The sequence below is a fragment of the Suncus etruscus genome, chromosome 9 (assembly GCF_024139225.1).
Source record: "Suncus etruscus isolate mSunEtr1 chromosome 9, mSunEtr1.pri.cur, whole genome shotgun sequence".
In the NCBI taxonomy this organism is placed as follows: domain Eukaryota; kingdom Metazoa; phylum Chordata; class Mammalia; order Eulipotyphla; family Soricidae; genus Suncus; species Suncus etruscus.
This window is the reverse complement of record NC_064856.1, coordinates 14,923,175-14,944,989: the sequence shown is the minus strand read 5'-3', so window position 1 is coordinate 14,944,989 and position 21,815 is coordinate 14,923,175. Positions and strand designations below refer to the sequence as shown.

General features: G+C 51.8%; 1 protein-coding gene and 1 non-coding gene across 2 annotated transcripts in view; both read left to right on the top strand.

Moving 5' to 3' along the window:
- The window catches only part of VSTM2L (V-set and transmembrane domain containing 2 like), a 34,365-nt gene extending 12,842 nt beyond the window's left edge, over nucleotides 1-21,523 (top strand). The window contains exons 2-4 of the mRNA XM_049779386.1: nucleotides 10,150-10,319; nucleotides 11,927-11,977; nucleotides 21,178-21,523. Of these exons, the coding sequence (XP_049635343.1) occupies nucleotides 10,150-10,319; nucleotides 11,927-11,977; nucleotides 21,178-21,450 (494 nt within the window). The 3' untranslated portion in view covers nucleotides 21,451-21,523. The remainder of the gene's footprint in view (nucleotides 1-10,149; nucleotides 10,320-11,926; nucleotides 11,978-21,177) is intronic.
- On the top strand, nucleotides 1,989-2,090 carry LOC126019941 (U6 spliceosomal RNA). The gene has a single exon (XR_007499544.1). It is a non-coding gene; the product is annotated as a U6 spliceosomal RNA (small nuclear RNA).
- Nucleotides 21,524-21,815: the final 292 nt, after the last annotated feature.

Sequence of the window (21,815 nt, the reverse complement as noted above, 5' to 3'; positions counted from 1 at the left end):
CTGAGGCTGTGGAGAAGAAGGTGGTGAGGCTTTGGATGGATCAGACAGGAAGCCCAGGACCAGGGGGGTTGAACCTTTCAAGAGAATAAACAGCTCCCAGCTAAGAGCTATTTCCTTTGATGTCTCCGATTTTCATTCAAAATTCATGAACTCTGTATTCTTCTCCATAATATATTTATGTTTGTTTTAATACAAAAATAATGTTCTTGGGTGCAGAAGCCATATAGAGGTTAAGGTATCTCTCTGCCTTGCACATGGCCAATCCTGATACAATCACCGGTACTACATATGGTCCTCCAAGCCCCTGAATGCAGCTGAGCCAGAATTAAGTTCTGAGCACCACTGGATATGGCCCAAACCAAAAATAAATTAAGATACTGTGCTTTCCCATTTCCGGGACAGATGTTGATGGCTTACTGCCACCCACAGGGGGCCTCCATTCATCTCTTTGTTCTTTGGTTCTAGGCTCTCCTATGGGCCTCCTTGCACCCGAAGTGGGTATTCACTTCCCAGGGGTAGTTATTTATAGCACCCTGTGCCTTGGAAGTGAACACACTTGGTTAGAGCTTGGTGCTGCTCTGGCTTGAACACCCGACCTTCCCACCCACATTTCCTTGTTGAAGGGGACACCATGGAGAAGGGGCACTAAGTCCTTGGCAGGCAGCCTTCCCTGCCTAGAATTTATGTGTAGTTTGGTTTTTGTGGTGTTTATTTTTACAGTTACCCTCTATTTATAGCAAGTGATGCTGATTTTTCTTTTATGGCAGTAATAAAAGTCTTCTTTTAAGATGAATTTAAGTAAAAAGGGAAAGATGCTTTGAAAATACATATTAAGTGAATAGTGGAATGGGGATCCTGCAGACACGGTGAAGGGGGTCCTTAAAAGCTGGGACTTAGGGAATGTTTTGAGTTGCCTTTTTCTCTTCTAGGTGCATGCCCATCTGTGAAAATCTCAATGGGACTCAGAGAACCTCATTCTCTCTGACTCAGAAGGGTCTGCCCTCTCTGCCCATTATGCATGGTTAGGTGAGCAGTTCACACCCTGAACAACTGTCCATGGCCATCCTAGTTTAGTTCAGCTTCTGTCACACGTAGCAGTTGCTATGTTTGGCCTTTATGGATTACAGGCCCAGCTCTGAAGCAGTAAGGAGGTCTGGGACAGACCTGGCCCAGGGCTGGAGGACCAGTTTTCCTCACAAGGAGCAGGCTGCCGAGACACATGATAGTTCTTCAAGCCTTTCAAAATGTTTGAGGTGGCACTGACTTCCAAGAGTATAAGTGAAGGGCTGGAGCGATAGAACAGTAGGTAGGGCATTTGCCTTCATGCAGCCAACCTAGATTCAGTCCTCGGCATCCCATGTGGTTTCCAAGCTGCCTTCAAGGAATAATTCCTGAGCACAGAGCCCGGAGTAACCCCTGCATTCCAACAGGTGTGACCCCAAAACCAAAAAAGTAAAAGTGTGGCAAAGAGATAGTTCAGTGGGTAGGGCATTTGCTTTGCATGAGGGTGACTTGGGTTTGGTCCTCAGCATGCCATTTAGTTCCCCAAGCCTGCCAGGAGTAATTTCTAAGCTTCATAGGGTGTGTTCCCAAAACAAAAGTGGGTATAAGTTTCAGGGGTACAGTGCTGCCACATCCCATCATCCAGAGTCAGTACTCTTTTACTACTGTCCAAAGGTACCCTCCCCACCCTATCTTTGGGTTCTCTCAGCTCTGTCTTTGAAACAGAATATCTCCCCTTCATGTCTGAAGAGAGCATGCTTATTCCATAAAAACAAACAAACAAACAAACAAACAAACAAACAAACAGGGGCCAGAGAGGTGGCACTAGAGGTTAGGTGTCTGCCTTGCAAGTGCTAGTCAAGGAAGGACTGCGGTTCCATCCCCTGGTGTCCCATATGGTCCCCTAAAGTCAGGGCTTAGCCAGGAGTAACCCCTGAGCATCAAATGGGTGTGGCCCAAAAAACCAAAAAACAAACAAAAAAACAGTGTTCGCTTCGGCATCATATATACTAAAATTGAAATAGAGAAGATTAGCATGGCTCCTGCGCAAGGATGACATGCAAATTCGTGAAGCGTTCCATATTAAAAACAAAACAAAACAAAAAACAACCTCCGTCTCCCCCATCCCTTTAGCTGAAGGCAGTTTGCCAAGGGCTGACCCAGAGGAAGCAGAACCTGGGGTGTTCCCAGGACAGCAGAGGGGAAGAGAGACTGGCTATTGCTGCTGCCTGCAGGGCCTCCCACTAAGTCAGATTTTTTCATAGAGAATGGTTGGACATTTTCTCTAAGCTCCTCTACAGTGGCTGTAAGAGCATAGTGGCTCTTACATGGTGGGTGCTCCCTGCTAAAGACTCCTACTGCCCACCTACCAGTCCTCTTCCTGGTGGGACAAAGAGTATCTCAAATCTTGGAGCTTCTGTATAGAATTAATCCTCAGGTTCTAAAGCCAAAACACTGGGGAGACATGGGGCTGGAAGTGTGCGCGTACGCACTTGCACACGCGCGCGCGCGCACACACACACACACTTCCCACACATTTGCCCTTTGCTCCTAAGAAGCAGCAAGCTCTGTGGAGGCCCGGAAACATGAGAGTGTTTTACTCAAAATCTGAATATTTAGGGGCCGGAGCGGTGGCACAAGCTGTAGGGTGCTTGCCTTGCATGTGCTAGCCTAGGACGGACCCTGGTTCCGTTCCCCAGCATCCCATATGGTCCCCCAAGCCAGGAGCAATTTCTGAGTGCATAGTCAGGAGTAACCCCTGAGTGTCACCAGGTGTGGCCCAAAAAACGAAAAAAGAAAAAAAATCTGAGTATTTATACTTAAGGAAGAGATCACACCTGGATACTCAAATATTGGCTGTGAGTAGCCTCTGGGTCACCATTTTTCAGAGCTGCAAGAAGCAAGGGAGGGAGTTTAGAGATTTTGGATGAGAAATTTCATAGTGAGCCTTGGGTTGAAATCTGGTAGTTTGCCCTCTACTGTGAAATCAGACTCTGACAGGCTCTCTGAACCCTGATACTTCCCACAGTGAAGATACTGATCAGGTCCCAGCTCATTACATCTTTGGGAGGGTGAAGTGGGATCCTGGCCCTTTAGGGGTGAATATCACTAGGGCAGAAGATGGCTCCACAGTCCGGTCCCCAAGTTCTCTGAGCCTTGTTTCCTTGCCCTGTAAGGGATCATGGTGCCAACCCTCCTTGGGTCACTGGAGGCATGCGGAAGCAGGTATACCTACCTCTTGCTATCAGGCTGTGGGTCCCACAAGAGGATGAGGGTGGGGGTTCAGCTGGGCTGCCCTTCTTGACACCCACTGCTTTTTCACTGCCCTGTGTCCTTCTTGGTCGCATTTCACATGTCCACTTTATGGAGATTCTTCAACTGGCATTTCAACATGGCCAGGAACGCCTCAGCGAGGTCCACATAGGTGGCAGCCAGAAGACCTACTGCACGGCTCGCTGGGACCCGTTTGGTTGGCATCCCAGTCAATCAGATGTCTCTGTACCACCTTCATTGGTGTCTCAGTCAATCAGATGTCTGTCTGTATCTTTATTCTTGGGGGTGTGATTTCCCCAGAAATTCTAGTGTGTGGCAGGCATGAATGATCTCTCTCTCACTCTTGTTTTTCCCTCATAAGTTCTTGGAGGTGGGGGACTAGGCCGCACCTGGCAGTTCTGGAGTTTACTCTTGAGTCAGTGCACAGAGGTCACTTCTGGTGGTGTTCAAGGGACCTCTGCAGTGCTGGGAATGAAACTGGGATTAGGTCGTATGCAAGGCTAGCTCCTTCCCCTGTACTTTCTGTCCAGCCCTGCTCTGCCTTTTGCCCATTAGGGTGTTCTCCAGTGTGCACAGACCCAAGTCTCCTGCATTTGAGGGCCTCAGTGAGCACTTAATGTATGGGATACTGAGGGTATGGGGAAGCAGGGGAGGAGCAAGGAGAGAGGTTGGAATGGGCAGGGACAGAGGAGACCAAGGAGTTGACTTCAGAGTGGACTCAAAAGAGGTGTGGAGTCCAGGGATTTCAGGGTGGGAACTTTGGGGCTCAAGTCAAGAGAAATTAGGGGGACCATTCTTGTTCTGATTGGTGTTTTTGTGCCACACTCAGTGGTGCTCAGAGATCACTCCTGGCAGGTAATTCAGCTGACAATATGGGGTTCTAGGGGTCGAATCGAAGCCAACCATGTGCAAGGTAAGCACCTAACCCCCTGTGCCATCTTTCTGGCCTCTGGTAGCCTGGAAAGGCATGGGAGGATTTTTTTTAAGTATGGTTTAAAAAATAAACCACAGAGGGGCCAGAGCTATATTACAGTGGGGAAGCTATATTACAGTGGCATCCCATATGGTTCCCCAGAGTCTGCCAAAAAGTGATTCCTGAGTGCAGTCAGAAGAAACCCCCAAGCACTGCTGGGTGTGGTCCCAAACAATCAAACAAACAACAACAAAACCAACCCATATAGAATTGGGGCCAGAGCAATAGTATATCAGGTAAGGTATTTGCCTTGTATGTAGCTGACCAGGGTTCAATCCCTGGAAAAATATCTGGCTCCCTCCACTCCCTGAGCCCCACCAGCTGTGATCACTGAGTACAAATGCTGAAATAGCCCCCAGGAGCCATTGGGCGTGGCTCTAAACGTTCCCCCAAATAAAGTCCTTTTGGAGAGTTGGAGCTGTGCTGGATCAGGAGAGGAAAGTGTTATTGGAGTCTGTTGTGTGCAGAGCATGTTGCCTGTGAAATCTCCTGCTCCCCCTTTTCAGATAAAGAAATTGAGGCTCAGAGCAGTCAAGAGGCTGGCTCAAGTCAGGAGGAGGCCACACGTCTGCCCAGGCCAAGACCCAGGCAGAGTGAGGGGATGTGGGGACAAAGGTGGGCCTGGCCTGGCGGGCAGTGAGATCTTCCGGGTCATCTCCCTGGAGCCAGACAGGCAGCCTACTCGGCCCTCAGAGCCACTCAGAGCTGTTTTTTGCAGACAGTGCCTGATAACCGGCCTGGGGTTAATGAATACATCGCTCCCCCAATTAAAAGCAGAAAGGAAGAAGATGTTACATTCAATCAAGCCCCTTTCTCCTTCTCCTGCAGAATCCTAATTTGTGGACAATAGTATTTTACTGTTTTCCCCGAGAGCCCAGCTCTGATCAGCTGGGGGCTGAAGAACTCCAGCACTTCCCTCTCAGAAATCCATATTCCTCTCACTTCCTGCCAGCTGGCCTGTTTGGGGAGCAGGGCTGGGAAGGACCGTGAGAGCAGAGATGGGGTACAGGCAGGAATGTGGAGACTAGGGTCCTGTGGCAGGAGGGGACCTGGAAAGAGCAGAGTTTCCCAATTCATTTTACCAATCAATCCCTTTCAAAAATAAAATTACTCAACATCTCTTCTAGATATCTATTGTCTTTGGTTTTGGGCCACATCTGGAGGTATTCAGGAGTTATTCCTGGCTCTGCATTCAGGGATCACTCCTGGCCACCTCGGAGAATCATGTGGGATGCCGGATACCAAACCCTTGTCAACCGAGTGCAAGTAAAGTGCCCTAGCAACTATGCTATCTGTCTATAATCACAGAAAGTGCCCCCCAATTGTTCCCCTGGGTGCTTCCAGATTTTATCCCCAGGGGGAGCTTTCACTTTGGGAAACACCATTTAAACCAGTGGTTCTTAAATAGTGGTGCCCGAGGGGGGGGGCACAAGGCTTCATAAAGGGGGGCACATTTGACCTTGGCAAATACTGTTATAGCAAGCTAAGCCCCATGTTTATGTCTCTATATGTCTCTGGAGCTGAGAGTTGCTGTGCTTCAAACCCCACTTTGAAAAGCTTGCATTGCAAAACATGCTCATTTAGCGATTAATCCAGACATCACCTCTGATTAAAAAAATCAACTCAAATTATTTTATATGTTTTTGTTTTGAAGGTTAAAGTTCTTTTTTTTTGGGGGGGGCCACACCCTGTGACGCTCAGGGGTTACTCCTGGCTATGCGCTCAGAAGTTGCTCCTGGCTTCTTGGGGGACCATATGGGATGCCGGGGGATCGAACCGAGGTCCGTCCTAGGCTAGCGCAGGCAAGGCAGGCACCTTACCTCCAGCGCCACCGCCCCAGCCCCTTAAAGTTCTTTTTTTTTTTTTTTTTTTTTTTTTTTGGTTTTTGGGTCACACCCGGCAGTGCTCAAGGGTTATTCCTGGCTCCAGGCTCAGAAATTGTTCCTGGCAGGCACAGGGGACCATATGGGACGCCGGGATTCGAACCGATGACCTCCTGCATGAAAGGCAAACACCTTACCTCCATGCTATCTCTCCGGCCCCCTTAAAGTTCTTTTTAATAAAGATACAATTTACAGTCATGCAGGTGGTGCGAAAAATTTTTTCTTCTTCCTTGGGGGGCATGACAGAGAAGAATTGAGAATACTGATTTAAACCAATGTAGGCTGTAACTCCAGAATCTTCCAGAAGTGGGTTCAGGCAGTGCCACTTATGCAAGTCCTTGTGCTCTTTGAGGAATGGGGGTGATCGTGACTGCACCCTCAGTGCCTCATGTAGGGGTAGGGAGCCCTGGGCCGCCTTGGATTCCTTCCACTTTGTGACTGTGAGGGAAGCTCCCAGTACCTCCTGCCCATCTGAGCAGTCACCTCCAGGCAGGTGGAGGTGACACTGAGCTTGAGGCAGTAGTCGGGAAAGAAAGGGCCTGGGGAGAAACTTTTCTCCCTGTGATTTACGTCAAGCCTGGGTTGACGAGCATCAGGGCCACAGAATGATGCAAAACCCAACTGCGTGTGAGTCCTGGGCAAGTCAGGGTCCTCTTCTGTTTTTATTTTGCCACATCAGGTGACGCTTAGGGGCTATGCGCTCAGAAACCACTCCTCACTTGGGGGACCATATAGGACACTGGGATTCGAACCACCTTCTGTCGTGGATCTGCTGAATGCAAAGCAAACATCCTACCACTGCGCTATCGCTTCGGCACCAGGGCTCCTTTCTGAACATCAGTTTCCTCACCTGTCAAATGGGAGTGCAGAGACAAAATCCACGCAGTACTGCTTAATAAATAATAGTCTAGGTACTTAAAAACGTAAGGCAAAAAGCTCCTGGGCTCTCCTATCCCCTCCCTGGGCTCACACGCCCCCACCCTCTCCCAGGGGGGGATCAAGGGAGTGAGGGGGTGGGTAGTCACCTCCTCCTAAGAGCTTCCTCTGATTGCCTCATGCTATGTGCAATGCCTCCTCTCTAGTTATCCAAACTCTGTCCTGCAGCCTGCCTCACAGGACCCTGCAAGTTTTTGTCACTTTAGACTGTTCTTTCCTAAGAAAGAGAAAGCTGGAATTCTCTGCATGTACATGCTGCAGGAATTAGGCAGGCCTAGATTCAAATCCAGATATGGCTATGTGACCCTGAAAGGATTACTACCCTGTGCTGAGCCTTGGCCGCCTCCTCTGAGTGAGAGGACATGCCAGAGGGAGAAAAGCCAAGAAGAGACCCAGATCAGCACCAGTGGGGTCTTGAGCACCAGGGACACAAGTGGGTGATGATCCTATGAAACCCGTTCTATAGTTCCAGAGAATCTAGCCCAGCGCTCCAGCTTTTCCTCTCATGACTCTCCACCCAAGAAAGCAGCGTGGGCCAGCACTGCCAGAAACATTGGCATCGTTAACAGGCTGAATTTGGATTAATTTGTTTATCTGTTTGTTTGGTTTTGAGCCACATCCAGTGGCACTCAGGTGTTACTCCTGGCTCTGCACTCAGAACTCATTCCTGGCAGGCTCCGGGACCATATGGAATGCAGGGGATTGGACCTGGGTTAGTGCATGCAAGGCAAATGCTCTATCATTGTGCTGTCATTCTGGCCCCATGATTTTGGATTAATTTTTGGTCATTATGCATTCGGAAACTTTTCGCTCAGGGCCAGATCCCTGTACAGGGCTTTTGGCTCTTGCCCTTGCACATGGCTCACCCAGGTCACATCCCTGGCATCACTTAGGTCCCCTGAATTCAGAGCTAGGAGTAAGCACTGAGCACAGCTGGTTGTGGCCCATCCCCACACCTTTTATTATTGCCCATTTTTTCCTGACCTCTATGTTTCATATGGCCTCATCTAGGGTTTCACATCCATAGTTAAGAAGCTAGAGTCTAAAATACCATCTTAATGATTGTTAGTATTGGGGGCCAGAGAGATAGTGCAGCAGGCAGGGGACTTGCCTTGCGAGTGGCCAACCCAGATTTGCTCCCCGGAACCCCACATGGTCTCATCCCTGAGTGCAGAGGCAGGAGTAGGCCTTGAGTACAGCTGGGTGTGGCCACCCAAAGATTATTAGTTAAGACTGGGGGGTGACTCAAAGGACTGATCAGAGACTTTGCTTGTGAGAGACCCATTTCGACCCTCAGCACCACACAGTCCCCCGAACCGAACTGGGAGCAGCTCCAGCACTCACAGCCATGATAAAAAAAACAAACAGAATTCTTAGTACATGTTAGAATCATGCTTTTTTTCTATCTTGGGGTAAAAGTACATTCTCAGGGCTGGAGTGATAGCACAGCAGGTAGGGCATTTGTCTTGCATGTGGCCGGCACAGGTTTGATCTGTGGTATCCCAGATGGTCCCCCAAGCCTGCCAGGAGCAGGAAGAAGCCAGCTGAGGCCAAAATGAATGAAGAGGGAGGACAGGAGCTACCCCAGGGACCTTGGCAGCCACTGCCCTCTTACTGGCTCTTTCTCTTAGAGACGGGAGCCATTAGGACTCAAGGTTTGGAGGAAAGAAGGGACAGAGGTTTGTCCAAACTCTTCTCACTACTGCACAAAAAATAGACTGAGAGGCCTAGGGAGCACAGAGAGATGTGGGAGGCTGAGGAAGGACTGGATTCTAGAATGTTCTGCAGGTAGAATCTTCAGGGTCTGACTCCACAGCAGATGGTGAAAGGCCAGCTCTGAAGTTTGGGGCCCAAGATGAGACTGGATAGGTGGGTGGGGATGAGGACAGGTCACCCCAGGGAAATGAGGTCTGAGTGAGCCCAGATCCAAAGCCATGGTCCATCTTCAAGGGGTTGGTTTCAGAACCTTCCCGCACAAGCCTACAACTTAGAAACGTGACCTAAAAGGGTTTGTCTTCTCCCCGAGACCATTGCTGGAGCAGTGCTCCATGTGGGAATCCTATGTGTGGAAGCTTCGAGATGGAGGTAGCTAGCTGTCAAGCCCACATTCCCACAGTCCCAGAATCGGGACCCCAGAGTGGGATTCCCCACCTTCCTGCTCAGATTCCCTCTGCCTCTGAAAGTTGAGCTGGTCCAGAGGTCACAGGGCATCCCTGAGGCCAAAGGCTGCTGCCTGTCCACCGTGGGGTCAGACTGTCAGTTGTACCCAGGGGCAGGGACAGGGCAGGGCCCTCTAGAGAAGAAAAAATTAGGAACCCCTGTCAGACTCTTCTGGGAGAGGGATAGAGCAGGCGGACTGGGACCTGCTCTGCTGACCTCAGGGCTCACCATCCTGGGCTTTGCAAGGGAACCAGGCCCTGTGGAGACAGGTGTGACACCCCATCCCTAGAAAATGGACCTTCTACCTCTTGAACATTCAGAGATGCTGCTATGAACAGTGAAACTCCAGAAGCTGACTTGGTGAAGCAGCAGCGGGCAGTGCCCCCTGCAGGTGCCATTGCTGACCCTGACTGTGCCATGTCCAAGGAAGGCAGAATCAGGGCCATATTCCTGCTGCCAATGAGGGTCCCCACGCCTGAGTCTGAACATGGCTTGGAGGGACTGGGCGGGCTCTGAAGAACTGAGGAAGAACACCCCAGGATTGGGACGTAGCCTGGGCAGAAGGGAGGTGAGGAGCGAGTCACATCTGTAGGACAATGATGATGCTGGTGACCCCATGGAACTCTGTCTTAGGTGTGTGAGGACTGGGGTGGGACTTCTGAGCAGAGGGTGCCGGGTTGGATTTGGCTCTGGCTATTCTGCCCTGGGCAGGTTTCAGGTGTCTGGAAACTGGAAAGAACCACTCAGCTGCCTCAGTTTCCTCATTGTGGGGAACAACTCAGGGAAGAACTCAACGTTCTCTCCTTCACCCCCATTTTGACTCACGAGGTCAGAGGTTGTCCCCACTTCAGGCCAGGCCCTTTTGCAACCATGGTTGTTCTCACTGTTCCCCGGGTGCTGAGCTGCCTTGTCTCTGCCCAGCCCTGTTCACAGAGACGCCCCACGACATGACGGCACGGACAGGTGAGGACGTGGAGATGGCCTGCTCCTTCCGCGGCAGTGGTTCCCCCTCCTACTCTCTGGAGATCCAGTGGTGGTACGAGCGTGGCCACAGGGACTGGACCGACAAGCAGGCTTGGGCCTCCAACCAGGTACCTACCCCCTACAGAGGCGACTCTGTGCCTCCATCTCCTTCCACTCCCCCGAGGCCAGACATGAGTTTTTCCTCTACTTCCTTTCTGTCTCCCAGAAATGCAACTTGTGTCCAGGGTCAGGGCGGGAGGCCTAGGGAGGCCCTTGAGATGGCACCCACAGGAAGGGATCCAGAGAGCCCAGAGTGCAGGTGGGAAAACTGAGAACAGGCAGGGAGGGAAACAGGGCAGAAGGACTGACTGCTCCAGGCAGGGTGGGGATCCTGACTCAACTGCCACCACTTCTTCTACTTCATGGGTAGTTGTTTCACAGGCCAGCAGCTCCACACTGTCAGCCAGCCTGACCACAAGTAAACATGTGTCCCCTCCCACATCTGTGCAAGCCATGATCCCTTCACACACACATGCAGTACTCTCAGCTGGTGTACACGTGTTCTTCTACCCTGAACACACATTCCCTCCACCCTGTGCTTCGCACTGTCCCAGCCACTGCGCACACCCACCTGTGTTATTACTCTCCGCTCTTAAATCTCCGGAGCAGATGGTGTTGGGGCAGCTTCACTCCTGCCACTGCCCAGTCCCTGCTTGCTGCCAACATCTGGGACTCTGAAGGTTTTCTCTGACTGGGAGCAATGGCAGCTACCCCAATGCAATGATGGCAGGAGTGGGAAGAGAAAAGCGTCAGCTTCCCAAGCCTGAATGGTCCCCCATTCAGTCTCCCTCCCAGTGTGTGGTGGGAACTGGGTTCTGACTTGCTCATTTCTCTGCAGATGTTTCCTGGGATCATCTCCCAAACAACTAGTCACAAGATCAGCTTTGGGACCCAAACTTATATACCACTCGCTCATGCACAACTAACATCACAAAATGTACTGATGTGCCATATCATATGTACACATGGCCCGCACTGTTCACATGACACCATATAACTTATTCATAAACTTCTTAAACATGTGTTTGGGGGTGGGGAGACCCAAACCCCACTTCCAGCCTGCCTCATAGGACCAATTCATGTGCCCTAGTGTCAAAGAGGTTTGGTAGGGCTATGCTAGTGGCTCCTTGCAGGAAGTGCGGTGTTGTGACCCCAGCACCTGTTCACAAACACATCTCATGTGTCTGATCCCTCGAACATATAGACCCAGACCCAGAGCTCTGGCTCACAGAAATGGAGTGGATCTGTCTGTCTGTCTGTCTGTCTGTCTCTCTCTCTCTCTCACACATGCTGAACATCAAACAGGTAGTAACCCTGAGCACCCCAAAAACAAAGAAAGAAAATGGCTTCCCAGGGAGCCATTCCTGCAGGTTCCTCACATGGGCATATCCACAGACACAAGCAACTGCCAGCACCCTCAACCCCCCATCCTGTGGATCCAGATGCATGAGCTGCCATCACAGCTGCTTTAACAAGCAGCTCCTTCCTTTCTTCTTCGTGTCCTCTAACTCAACACCCCCCAGTGGACTCAGAGCCGAGAGACCACCCCATCCCCCTCATATGCAGACCCCATATCTCCAGAGTACCCTGCTGTGGCTAGAATTGCAGCGTCTGTGCACCCCTCCTCTAACACCTTCTCTCTGCTCTCTCTGCCCTCGGCCCTCCCTCCCAACAGCTAAAAGCATCTCTGCAGGAAGACGCGGGGAAGGACGCCACCAAAATCAGTGTGAGTCTGGGCAATGCTTTCTTGTAAAGGCGCTAATGGAGGGCACAGATGCAACGTTTTTTTTTTGTGTGTGTATGTGTTGGTGTCGTGGTGGGGGTGGGGGCCTGTGGTCCAATTTAGCAGGGAGCTTGGGCAGAAAGACAGAAGAGAAAGCAGGAAGAAGGGGAGAAAAAAATGGCCCCACTCTGGCTTTTAAAAGCTGCAGATTTTTCAAGTTCATTGAATGACAGGCACAAAAAAATGACAGGGGGAGAGAAGATGCATGTGCTGCTGTCGGGCCAGGGCCGTGCGTCCTGGTGCCAAGGGCCTGTCTCGGTGGCATTTTTCATTGAGGAAACCAACGGTGTCTGATGAGACAGAGCCTGTTCTTGTCAGCCCCTCACCATTGTCGGCTGAAGCTGCTCATGGCCACTTGGGTGACCTGGACAAGGTGGGGAGGGAGTGGAGGATAGGAGCAGCCATGGGATTTCAGCACTGACCAGCCCCTCTTAAAGCAGAATTGAGTTTATCACCAGGATGCCTCTATTCTTTCCTTTTACAGGTAGGACTGCTGAGGCTTAAGGGGTCAGAGATGTGTGACATTTTTTTTTTTTATTTTTTTGGGGGGCCACACCCATTTAATGCTCAGGGGTTACTCCTGGCTATATGCTCAGAAGTCGCTCCTGGCTTGGGGGGATCATATGGGACGCAGGGGGATCGAACTGCGGTCCATCCTATGCTAGCGCTTGCAAGGCAGACACCTTACCTCTAGTGCCACCTTCCCGGCCCCTGTGTGACATTTTCTGACCTACTTTTGGCTGTGAGCTCAGGAGTGAGGTCTGAGCCCAAAGAGGACTAGAGGCTCTCAGAAAGTTCAAGGATCAACTTTATATTTTCTAGGAAGGGTGACCCAAAATTAGGTGAGGTAGGAGAGGCAGGCAGGGCTGAGAAAGGAGAGAAAAAAGAATACACTGAAGAGGGAGGACTGGCCTGGGGACATGTGGCCCCGGGTTGAGGTACATCAGGGATTGGTACACCAGGCCTGTGCCACTCAGAGACCCACCTAAGGGGCTGGAGTGATAGCCCAGCGGTAGTGTGTTTGTCTTGCAAGCTGCAGACCTGGGACAGACCCAGGTTTGATCCCCAGCATCCCATATGGTTCCCTGAGCCTGCCAGAAACGATCTTTCTTTTTTATTTTGGTTTTTGGGCCACACCCAGCATTGCTCAGGGGTTACTCCTGGCTGTCTTCTCAGAAATAGCTCCTGGCAGGCACGGGGGACCATATGGGACACCAGGATTCGAACCAACCACCTTTAGTCCTGGATCAGCTGCTTGCAAGGCAAATGCCGCTGTGCTATCTCTCCAGGCCCATGATCTATCTTTTCTTTTCTTTTTTTCTTTTCTTCTCTTTCTTTCTTTCTTTCTTTCTTTTCTTTCTCTTTCTTTTCTTTCTCTTTTCTCTTTCTTTTTCTTTTCTTCTCTTTCTTTCTTTCTTTTCTTTTCTCTCTTTTTTCTTCTTTCTTCTTCTTCTCTCTTTCTTTCTTTCTTTCTTTCTTTTCTTCTTTCTTTCTTCTTTCTTTCTTTCTTCTTTCTTTCTTTCTTTCTTCTTTCTTTCTTTCTTCTTTCTTTCCTTTCTTTTCTTTTCTTTTTATCTTCTTTCTTTCTTTCTTTCTTCTCTTTCTTTCTTTCTCCCTCCTCTTTCCCTTCCTCCCTCCCTCCCTCCCTCCCTCCCTCCCTCCCTCCCTCCCTCCCTCCCTCCTTTCTTCCTTCCTTCCTTCCTTCCTTCCTTCCTTCCTTCCTTCCTTCCTTCCTTCCTTCCTTCCTTCCTTCCTTCCTTCCTTCCTTCCTTCCCTTTCTTCCTTTTTTCTTTCTTTCTTTCTTTCTTTCTTTCTTTCTTTCTTCATCACACCCGGCAGTGCTCAAGGGTGACTCCTGGCTCTACCCTCAGAAATCACTCCTGGCAGGCTCGGGGGACCATATGGGATGCCCGGATTCAAACCACCATCCTTCTGCATGCAAGGCAAATGCCTTACCTCCATGCTATCTCTTCAGCCCCCCCAGAAGTGATTTCTTTTTTTGGGGGGGGTCACACCCGCTTGATGCTCAGGGGTTACTCCTTGCTGAGCACTCAGAAATTGCCCCTGGCTTGGGGGGACCATATGGGACGCTGGGGATCGAACCTCGGTCCTTCCTTGGCTAGTGCTTGCAAGGCAGACACCTTACCTCTAGCGCCACCTCGCCGGGCCCCATTAAAGAAATGCAATTTTTTCCTTTTTTTTTTTTTTTTTTTGGTTTTTGGGTCACACCAGGCAGTGCTCAGGGGTTCTTCCTGGCTCTAAGTTCAGAAGTCTCCCTGGCAGGCACAGGGGACCATATGGGATGCCAGGATTCGAACCACCGTCCTTCTAAATGCCTTACCTCCATGCTATCTCTCCGGCCCCCAGAAATGATTTCTAAGCACAGAGCCTGGAGTAACCCGAGTGGTGCTGGGTGTGGCCCAAAACAAAACAAAACAAACAGAGACGCACATAAGACTGGGATATGCAGGGCACATGAAATCCTGAGTGACGTTGAGGCTGTTACAACTCTCTTAGGACCTTGGGGAGGGAAGGAGACTAAAGACCCCAGGGCAGCCAGACAGAGGGATTGGGATACTGGACCACAAAGCTGAGGGCGGAACTCTGAGGCCCAGAAGGAAACTTAGGCAGGAAGAGACAAGCCTACCCAGCATCACTGGTGTCCTCTTCTCTGGGGCCTGTCCAAGGTGGAACTTAAGTTTCCCGCCTGCCGGCTGCTGGCCCGGGCATGCCTCTTGCTCAGACACCCTGCAGTGAAGGCCAGGCAGGCAGAGCTCTGTGTGTGTTAGTTCACTCTGCTCCTCGCCGCTCTCCCTCCTATGATTTTGTTCGGAGCTTTACCGCAAAGGAGAGAATAATCTAATTGACTTAGAGGATTAGAATTCAAGGCTGCTGGGCCCCACGTGCGTAGAATGCAAAGATGCTAATTAGTTAAATAAAATAAATGTGCTTGGCATGATTGGGCGGACAATGCTCCAGCCCGGCCCCCAGCCATGCCTGCACCAGCTGCGGTGTGGGGCTGCTTGGGAGCCCACAGACTGGCAGAGCCCGGGCTCCCGGCACAGGCAGCATGGCACATGGCCCAAGAGGAAGGCACATTAGCCAGACCCTGAGCAGGCAGGGCCCACCCGAGGATGCTGAAACTTCTCCAGTGCTTTGTTTTTTTTGTTTGTTTGTTTGTTTGTTTTTTGTTTTTTGTTTTTGCTGGACAAGGTCCCTTTATTTATTTATTTATTTATTTATTTATTTATTTATTCATGGTGTTTTGGGCCACACCTGGTGACGCTCAGGGGTTACTCCTGGCTATGCACTTAGAAATCGCTCCTGGCTTGGGGGACCATATGGGATGCCGGGGGATCTGCTCTGCGCCACTTTTCCGGCCCCTGAACAAGGTTCCTTGACTCCACCCAGGATCCCCTGCCTTGCCTCCTGCCTTTCTTCTCATTTTGGGGCCCAACCTGGCCTGGAACCCCTCCCCCCTCTCTCTTCTCTCTTCTCTCTCTCTCTCTCTCTCTCTCTCTCTCTCTCTCTCTCTCTGGGTTCCACACTCAGCTCTCCTCCTTCTCTCTGTGTGTGCATATTCATCTTTATGGTCCTATTTGTGTGAGTTTGGGGCATCCTTGGACACGGGCTCAACTGTGTGGGCCACTTACACAAAGGCATTTTGTCTCCAGGGATTGCCACATTAACCATCAGCCACAGCTCCAGATATGAGATGGCTGAGCATGGAGGGGATGGAGAGAAGGTAGACACTTAAGTGACTTGCAGGTCCTGTGATGCTGGGGGTTCAGCCCTAGTCCCACTATAAGACACCTCCCTCCCCAGTGTATGGTTTGTTCTGATTTCTCTGCATTGTTCACAACCATCTCCTTGGAGATTAGAGTGCAGTGGGGATGGGGAGGGGCCGTTTCCAGGACTGTGCCTGCCTGACTCATGGCCTGTTCTTGGAGTCCACAGCGTCCCTGGCATCCTGTAAGTGACCAGAAAATACTCACCAGGTGCCAGTCACACACACAAACAGGCCCGGGTCAAGGGTCAGGCTCTGATTCTGAACCACGCACCCCTCAACCCCATGCATGCCTGCACCCGTCCCTGTGCTGGAGGCATGAGGGGAAACTGCATGCTGGGGGTCTTAGTGCAGGGAAGGCAGAGTCAATGACCCAGCCCAGGACCCCTCCAATCCTTAAACCAGACATCCTACTTCCCCAGGAAGATAATATGGCCTTAAGGTCTTGGGACTGTTTTTGTTTTGTTTATTTGTTTTTGGTTTGTTTTTTGTGCCAGCAGTGCTCCGAGATTACTGCTGGCTCTGAACTCAGGAATCATTCCTGGTGGGCTCAGGGGAACACATGGAATGTTGGGGATCAAACCCAGATTAGCCCTGTGCAAAGGGTGTTTGCCTTACTCATTGTAATGTCGGTCTGACCCCCTCTTGGAACAAAACCGAGTCTCCTGACTTTAGCCTAACTGTGTGTGAGGTGTCAGGTTCTGGGGGAGGGGGAATGTCAATGCCCAAGAGCTAGGACTTAAGCAACCGCTGGGAGGTTCCAGTGCAGAGTCCTCAAGCTACCCTCGCTGTCCTTTCCCCATCCCCTCACATTGCTTTCAGGCTTGCAAATACGTGAGGAATGGGACAAGTTCTGGTAGACTGCAGGGATGACAATAGTCAATCTAGTGGACACATATCAGGGGACACACAGATGACATGAAAGGGCTGGAGAGATAGGGCAGGGAGAGGGTGTTTGCCTTGCATGCGCCAACTTGGGACAGACCTGGGACAGACCCCGGGTTTGATTCCCAGCATCCCATATGGTCCTCCCAGCCTGTCAGGAGCGATTTCTGAGTGCTGAGCCAGTGTGACTCCTGAGCGCCACCAGGTGTGGCCCCCTCCATAAAAGACAAAGTGGGATTCTGAACTTGCACACAAACACCCACTGCTTCCCCCAGGGTCTGCCCAGCCAGTGGGAGGTGGAAGTTAGTCTAATAAGTGCAAGTGGTTACCATGATAAACAGATGCAATGAGGATGAGAAAGTCAGTTTTCCTGGGGGCTGAGAGTCAGGTCACAGTGGAGCTGACTGCCTAAAGGCATCCTGGTGGAGGTGCTATCTGAAGTGAGCACTGAAGTGTAGGAAGCTGACTATGGCTTGGGGGGATAGATAGTTTTGGAGGCTGTCGGAGACCTGCCAGCATGAGAGTCTGAAGGCTCCCATCAGCCCCTCTGGGGAGCCATTTAAGGAAGGGCTCCAGGAGCATCTGGCACAGATTGGAGGGAGTCAAGGGTAATTTAGGGAGACTCTTTAGAAAGAGATGGGAGAGGCTACTTGGCCTGGCTTGAATATGGGGTGCAGGATTCTGGGGATTCCAGGGTGCTGGGGTTCAAAGATGAATAAAGCCAGAAACAAGTGAGACTTGGGAAGGGAGGACGGTTGGGGTGGGGGGTGGGGTAGAGCACTTTGGGGCCTAGACATGGGGAGAGCTTAAGCGGGGGATAGATGGGGCAGGAAGGCCCTGAGGCAGGATCCCCAGAGACTCACCCAGCTGGCCAGGTTCAAGCCCAGCTGGACATGGGTCCAACACCTGGACACAATGGCTGCTGCCCATTGTTTTGGCATGGTGGAGGGGACCACAGCCCCTGTAGCCAGCTGTGTGTCAGCAAGGGAGGAGCTGAGCTCAGACTGGGGAGCATGAATGGCCTCACCTCATCTCCTACAGCACAGTTAGGTGCTTAATTGCCCCACTTTGTGCAAGCCTGGTCCCCATGACTGTGATTTACAACTGTCCTCGAGCGGGTGGCACCAGGTCACACTGCAGGCTGGCTTGCTGGGTTATCTGCTCGACTGGTGAATCAGGAGATCCAGCCATTTGCTCCTGCCACCCTCCAGGGTGGACATTACCTCTGAGGGGGGCCTGGGGTTGAGGAAAGGCAGACTGGGGCTCGGGCAAGCCTATTAGGCAATTCTCTGAGTCTCAGGCTCCTACCCCCTTGGAGAGTGGGTGTCTATAGTACAGGGCATTGTGCAGTTACTGCCATGTCTGAGTTCTCACAGCTCTGGTAACCCAACTTGGCCCCAGGGACAGGAGTCCCAGCCACTACCACCATGGCCACAGCGAGCCTTGTCTCTGCTGGGGGAGTCTGGGGCTGCTGTGCCCTGCATTTTGCTGAACACTAGCTCCCCGCCTTGAGGTCAGGATTCACCGGACTCTGAACAGGTTGAGCATAGCTGGGTTCTCAGAACCCTGCACCAACCCAGAGAAGGCAACTGTGGAGTGTTCAAGTAAATGAGGAGCTCAAGAATTCTGCTGCCAGGGTGTGAGTACCCTACACACTGCCTCCAGCCCCCACAGTTCCCTGTCCCTCACACCCACGTCTGTGAATGCATTTGGTGGGGGCCAGGCAGGGGGGAGGGACACCCCGGACAGCCAAGGGGGGTGAGGGCAGGCGGTGTTGGCACTCCTCAGGAGCCGCTGCTCCCAGCTCTGCATTATTACCCCATTAGCGCCTTGTAGGGTTGACAAATGAAGGATAATTAATATCCGTGAGGGAAACAGATGTTGAGGTAATTCGCTTCCCGCTGCGCATTTGCAACAGCATCTTTTGACTCGCCTGAGAGCGTGGCTGGCCGGAGGGCGGCTCGTCGCCCTTGGTCAGAGGTGACAGAGCCAGCCAGGCCAGTGACCTCTACACTGGGGCAGGGGCACCTGCTCTAACCCTCACTCTGAGGAGCTGATGGAAAAAGTCCCCTCAACCTTACTATGGGAATGTCTGCCTTTTGCTGTCCCTGAACCCTATTTTGTTTTGCTCCATGAGGGCTGGGCATTGATCCAGGGGGACTTGCGGAGGCAGAGACCAGCCCCCTGCTGCCAGCTGCCCCGCCCCCCGGCAGCTCTGTACCACCTACAGCAGTGCGTGGAGCTAGGCTTGGCTTCAGTCTGCCTTTCTTGCTTGTTCACCCGGGGAATCACTTCCTTCCAGCCTGGCTTTCACCCTCTGCAAAGTCAGTGTAGTGTGTTCCCTGTGATCTAAAATCAGGGAGTACCCCTGGGGACCGGGGACCAGCCTCTGCACCACATAGTCCCCCAAACACAGAGCCACAGTAGTCCCTAAGCTTGTCCCCATCCCCCAAGTAAAAAACTGTGGACTCAGATGTCTGCAAACCAGGTCTCCCTTTCACTCAGCTTCCAATAAGGAGTGGAAATCACTCATCAGCTGCTTTTCCTCTTTCATTTGTTTTGTGTATGTGTCTGTGAGGGGTGAGATGGGTCACGATCACACTGAGCAGTGCTTGGGGGTCACTCCTGGTGGCATTCAGGGGACCACATACAGTGCTAGGGCCTGCTGCATGCAAGATAAGTGCCTGAATCCCTGTATCAGCCCTACCTTTGTTTTCTCTCTACTTTTGGACCACATCTGGCATTGCTCAGGGCTTACTCACAACTCTGCACTCAGGGCTTACTCCTGGCTCTGCACTCCTTACAGTTCTCATGGGACCATCTGGGATACCAGGGATTAAATCTGGTTTGGCCACATGTCAGGCAATCCTACCCATTTTACTATCTCTCTGCCTTTTCTCTTTTGATTAAAAAAAAAAAACTCAGGTACTCTATATTAATCACAGATTTAATCCATCAGCCCTCTAATCTAGAATCCATCCCAAATGTGCATCAACAAGTGCTGCATACATGAATATGGTGCTATGATGCTGTGATAGAATATTAAACAGCAGAGAAAAGCAACCAGAGGAGCTTCTTACTCACACAGGAATATCTTTGATATCATATAGAGGAATATAGGGCCTTGGTGACATGTACAAGTCAGCAGTGCCACAAGTCAGGAGGTGCCATAAGGGGGTGCTTGTCTTGGGGTGGTTTGAAAAGTTCTTTTGGGGGCTGAAATACAACAGGTTGGGTACTTGCCTGGCACAAGTTTGATCCCTGGGACCCCATATTCTCCCAAGCATGGCCAGGTGCAATTTCTGAGCATAGAGCCAGGAATAACCCCTGAGCATTAATAACCCCTGGATGTGGCTCCAAAGCAAAACAACAACAAAATGTTTTGTTTGGCTCTGAGTGGCACCCATAAAGGCAAACACATTTCTGACTGAAATAAAAACAAAAACACTCAAGTAAACATCACAAACACAGTGTTCTCCCTACTGGAGTGGGCATTTCATGCCATTCTGGCAAATTTGTGACTGGCCTTTCTTAGTCTATTTTTTTTTTGTGGTTTTTGGGTTACACCCGGCAGTGCTCAGGGGTTACTCCTGGCTCCAGGCTCAGAAATTGCTCCAGGCAGGCACGGGGGACCATATGGGACGCCGGGATTCGAACTGATGACCTTCTGCATGAAAGGCAAACGCCTTACCTCCATGCTATCTCTCTGGCCCCAACCTTTCTTAGTCTTTTTTGCTTGTTTGGAGGGTGTGCATCACACCTGTAGGTGATCAGGGGTCACTCCTGGTGGGGCTCTGGGGATCATATCGATGTTGGGGACTGACCCAGGTCAGTCGTGTGCCAGGCAGATGCTGTACCCTCTGTCTATCTCTCCAGCTTCATTTTTAAAGGCATGAAGCATTTCAGAGTATACCAGGCATTTGCAGCCGAAATTTCGCAGGTACAGAAGCATGCACGTGCACACACTCCCACACAGCAGAAGAGAATTTGGGCGCCTCATTTGCAGAAATGGCTCTGCCTCATAATCACTGTGCCCTGAGGAGGCTTCACAGCCCTGTGTCCCTGGGCTAGGTCCCCAGTGTAGGTCCCATCTGCTAAAGAATTCTGCTTCCGGGGGCCGGAGAGATAGCATGGAGGTAAGGCCTTTGCCTTTCATGCAGGAGGTCATTGGTTCGAATCCCGGCACCCCATATGGTCCCCCGTGCCTGCCAGGAGCAATTTCTGAGCCTGGAGCCAGGAATAACCCCTGAGCACTGCCGGGTGTGACCCAAAAACCAAAAAAAAAAAAAAAAAAAAGAATTCTGCTTCCAGCTCATTCACCCACCTCTGCAAAATCTGCAAAGGTCTTTATTGTGGGGGCTGGGGTGGGGACCCTGCCATCCCACCCACCCCACCCCTCCCCCAGGAGTGCTCTCCGGACTTGCCCACCACCATCCCCACGGTCGGGTCACGGTGTCTCTGTCGCCCTTAGGTGGTCAAGGTGGTGGGCAGCAACATCTCCCACAAGCTGCGCCTGTCCAGGGTGAAGCCCACGGACGAAGGCACCTATGAGTGCCGGGTCATCGACTTCAGCGACGGCAAGGCCCGGCACCACAAGGTCAAGGCTTACCTGCGGGTGCAGCCCGGCGAGAACTCAGTCCTGCAGCTGCCCGAAGTTCCCCCCGCCGCGCCCGCGCCACCGCCGCCCAAGCCGGGCAAGGAGCTGCGGAAGCGCTCGGTGGACGAGGAGGCCTGCAGCCTCTAGACTTGCTCCCCGCGCCGCTGGACCCCGGGGACAGGACTGCCGGGCTCCAGCCGCCCCCCGCCCCGGCCCGCGGCCACCCGCCACCCCCAGTTGCTCCGCATGTAAGCCCCGTCCACCCACCCTTTGCAGACCCCGCGGGCCAGACAAGAAGGCTCTGGGCACCTAGAGGACCACCGAGGACTGGGGCCGGGCGCCGTGCGGGGCGGGGCGGGCCGCCCCTTCACCAGCTTCCCAGAAGTCCAGTGTTTGCTCTGCTTGCTTGTCCCCCATCAGTCCCAACCAGGGATCCCCAGCCTTACGCTCCCTCCTCCCTACCCACCCTGCCCACCCTGGACCTCTTCTGGCCTTTTGGACAACACCGCTGG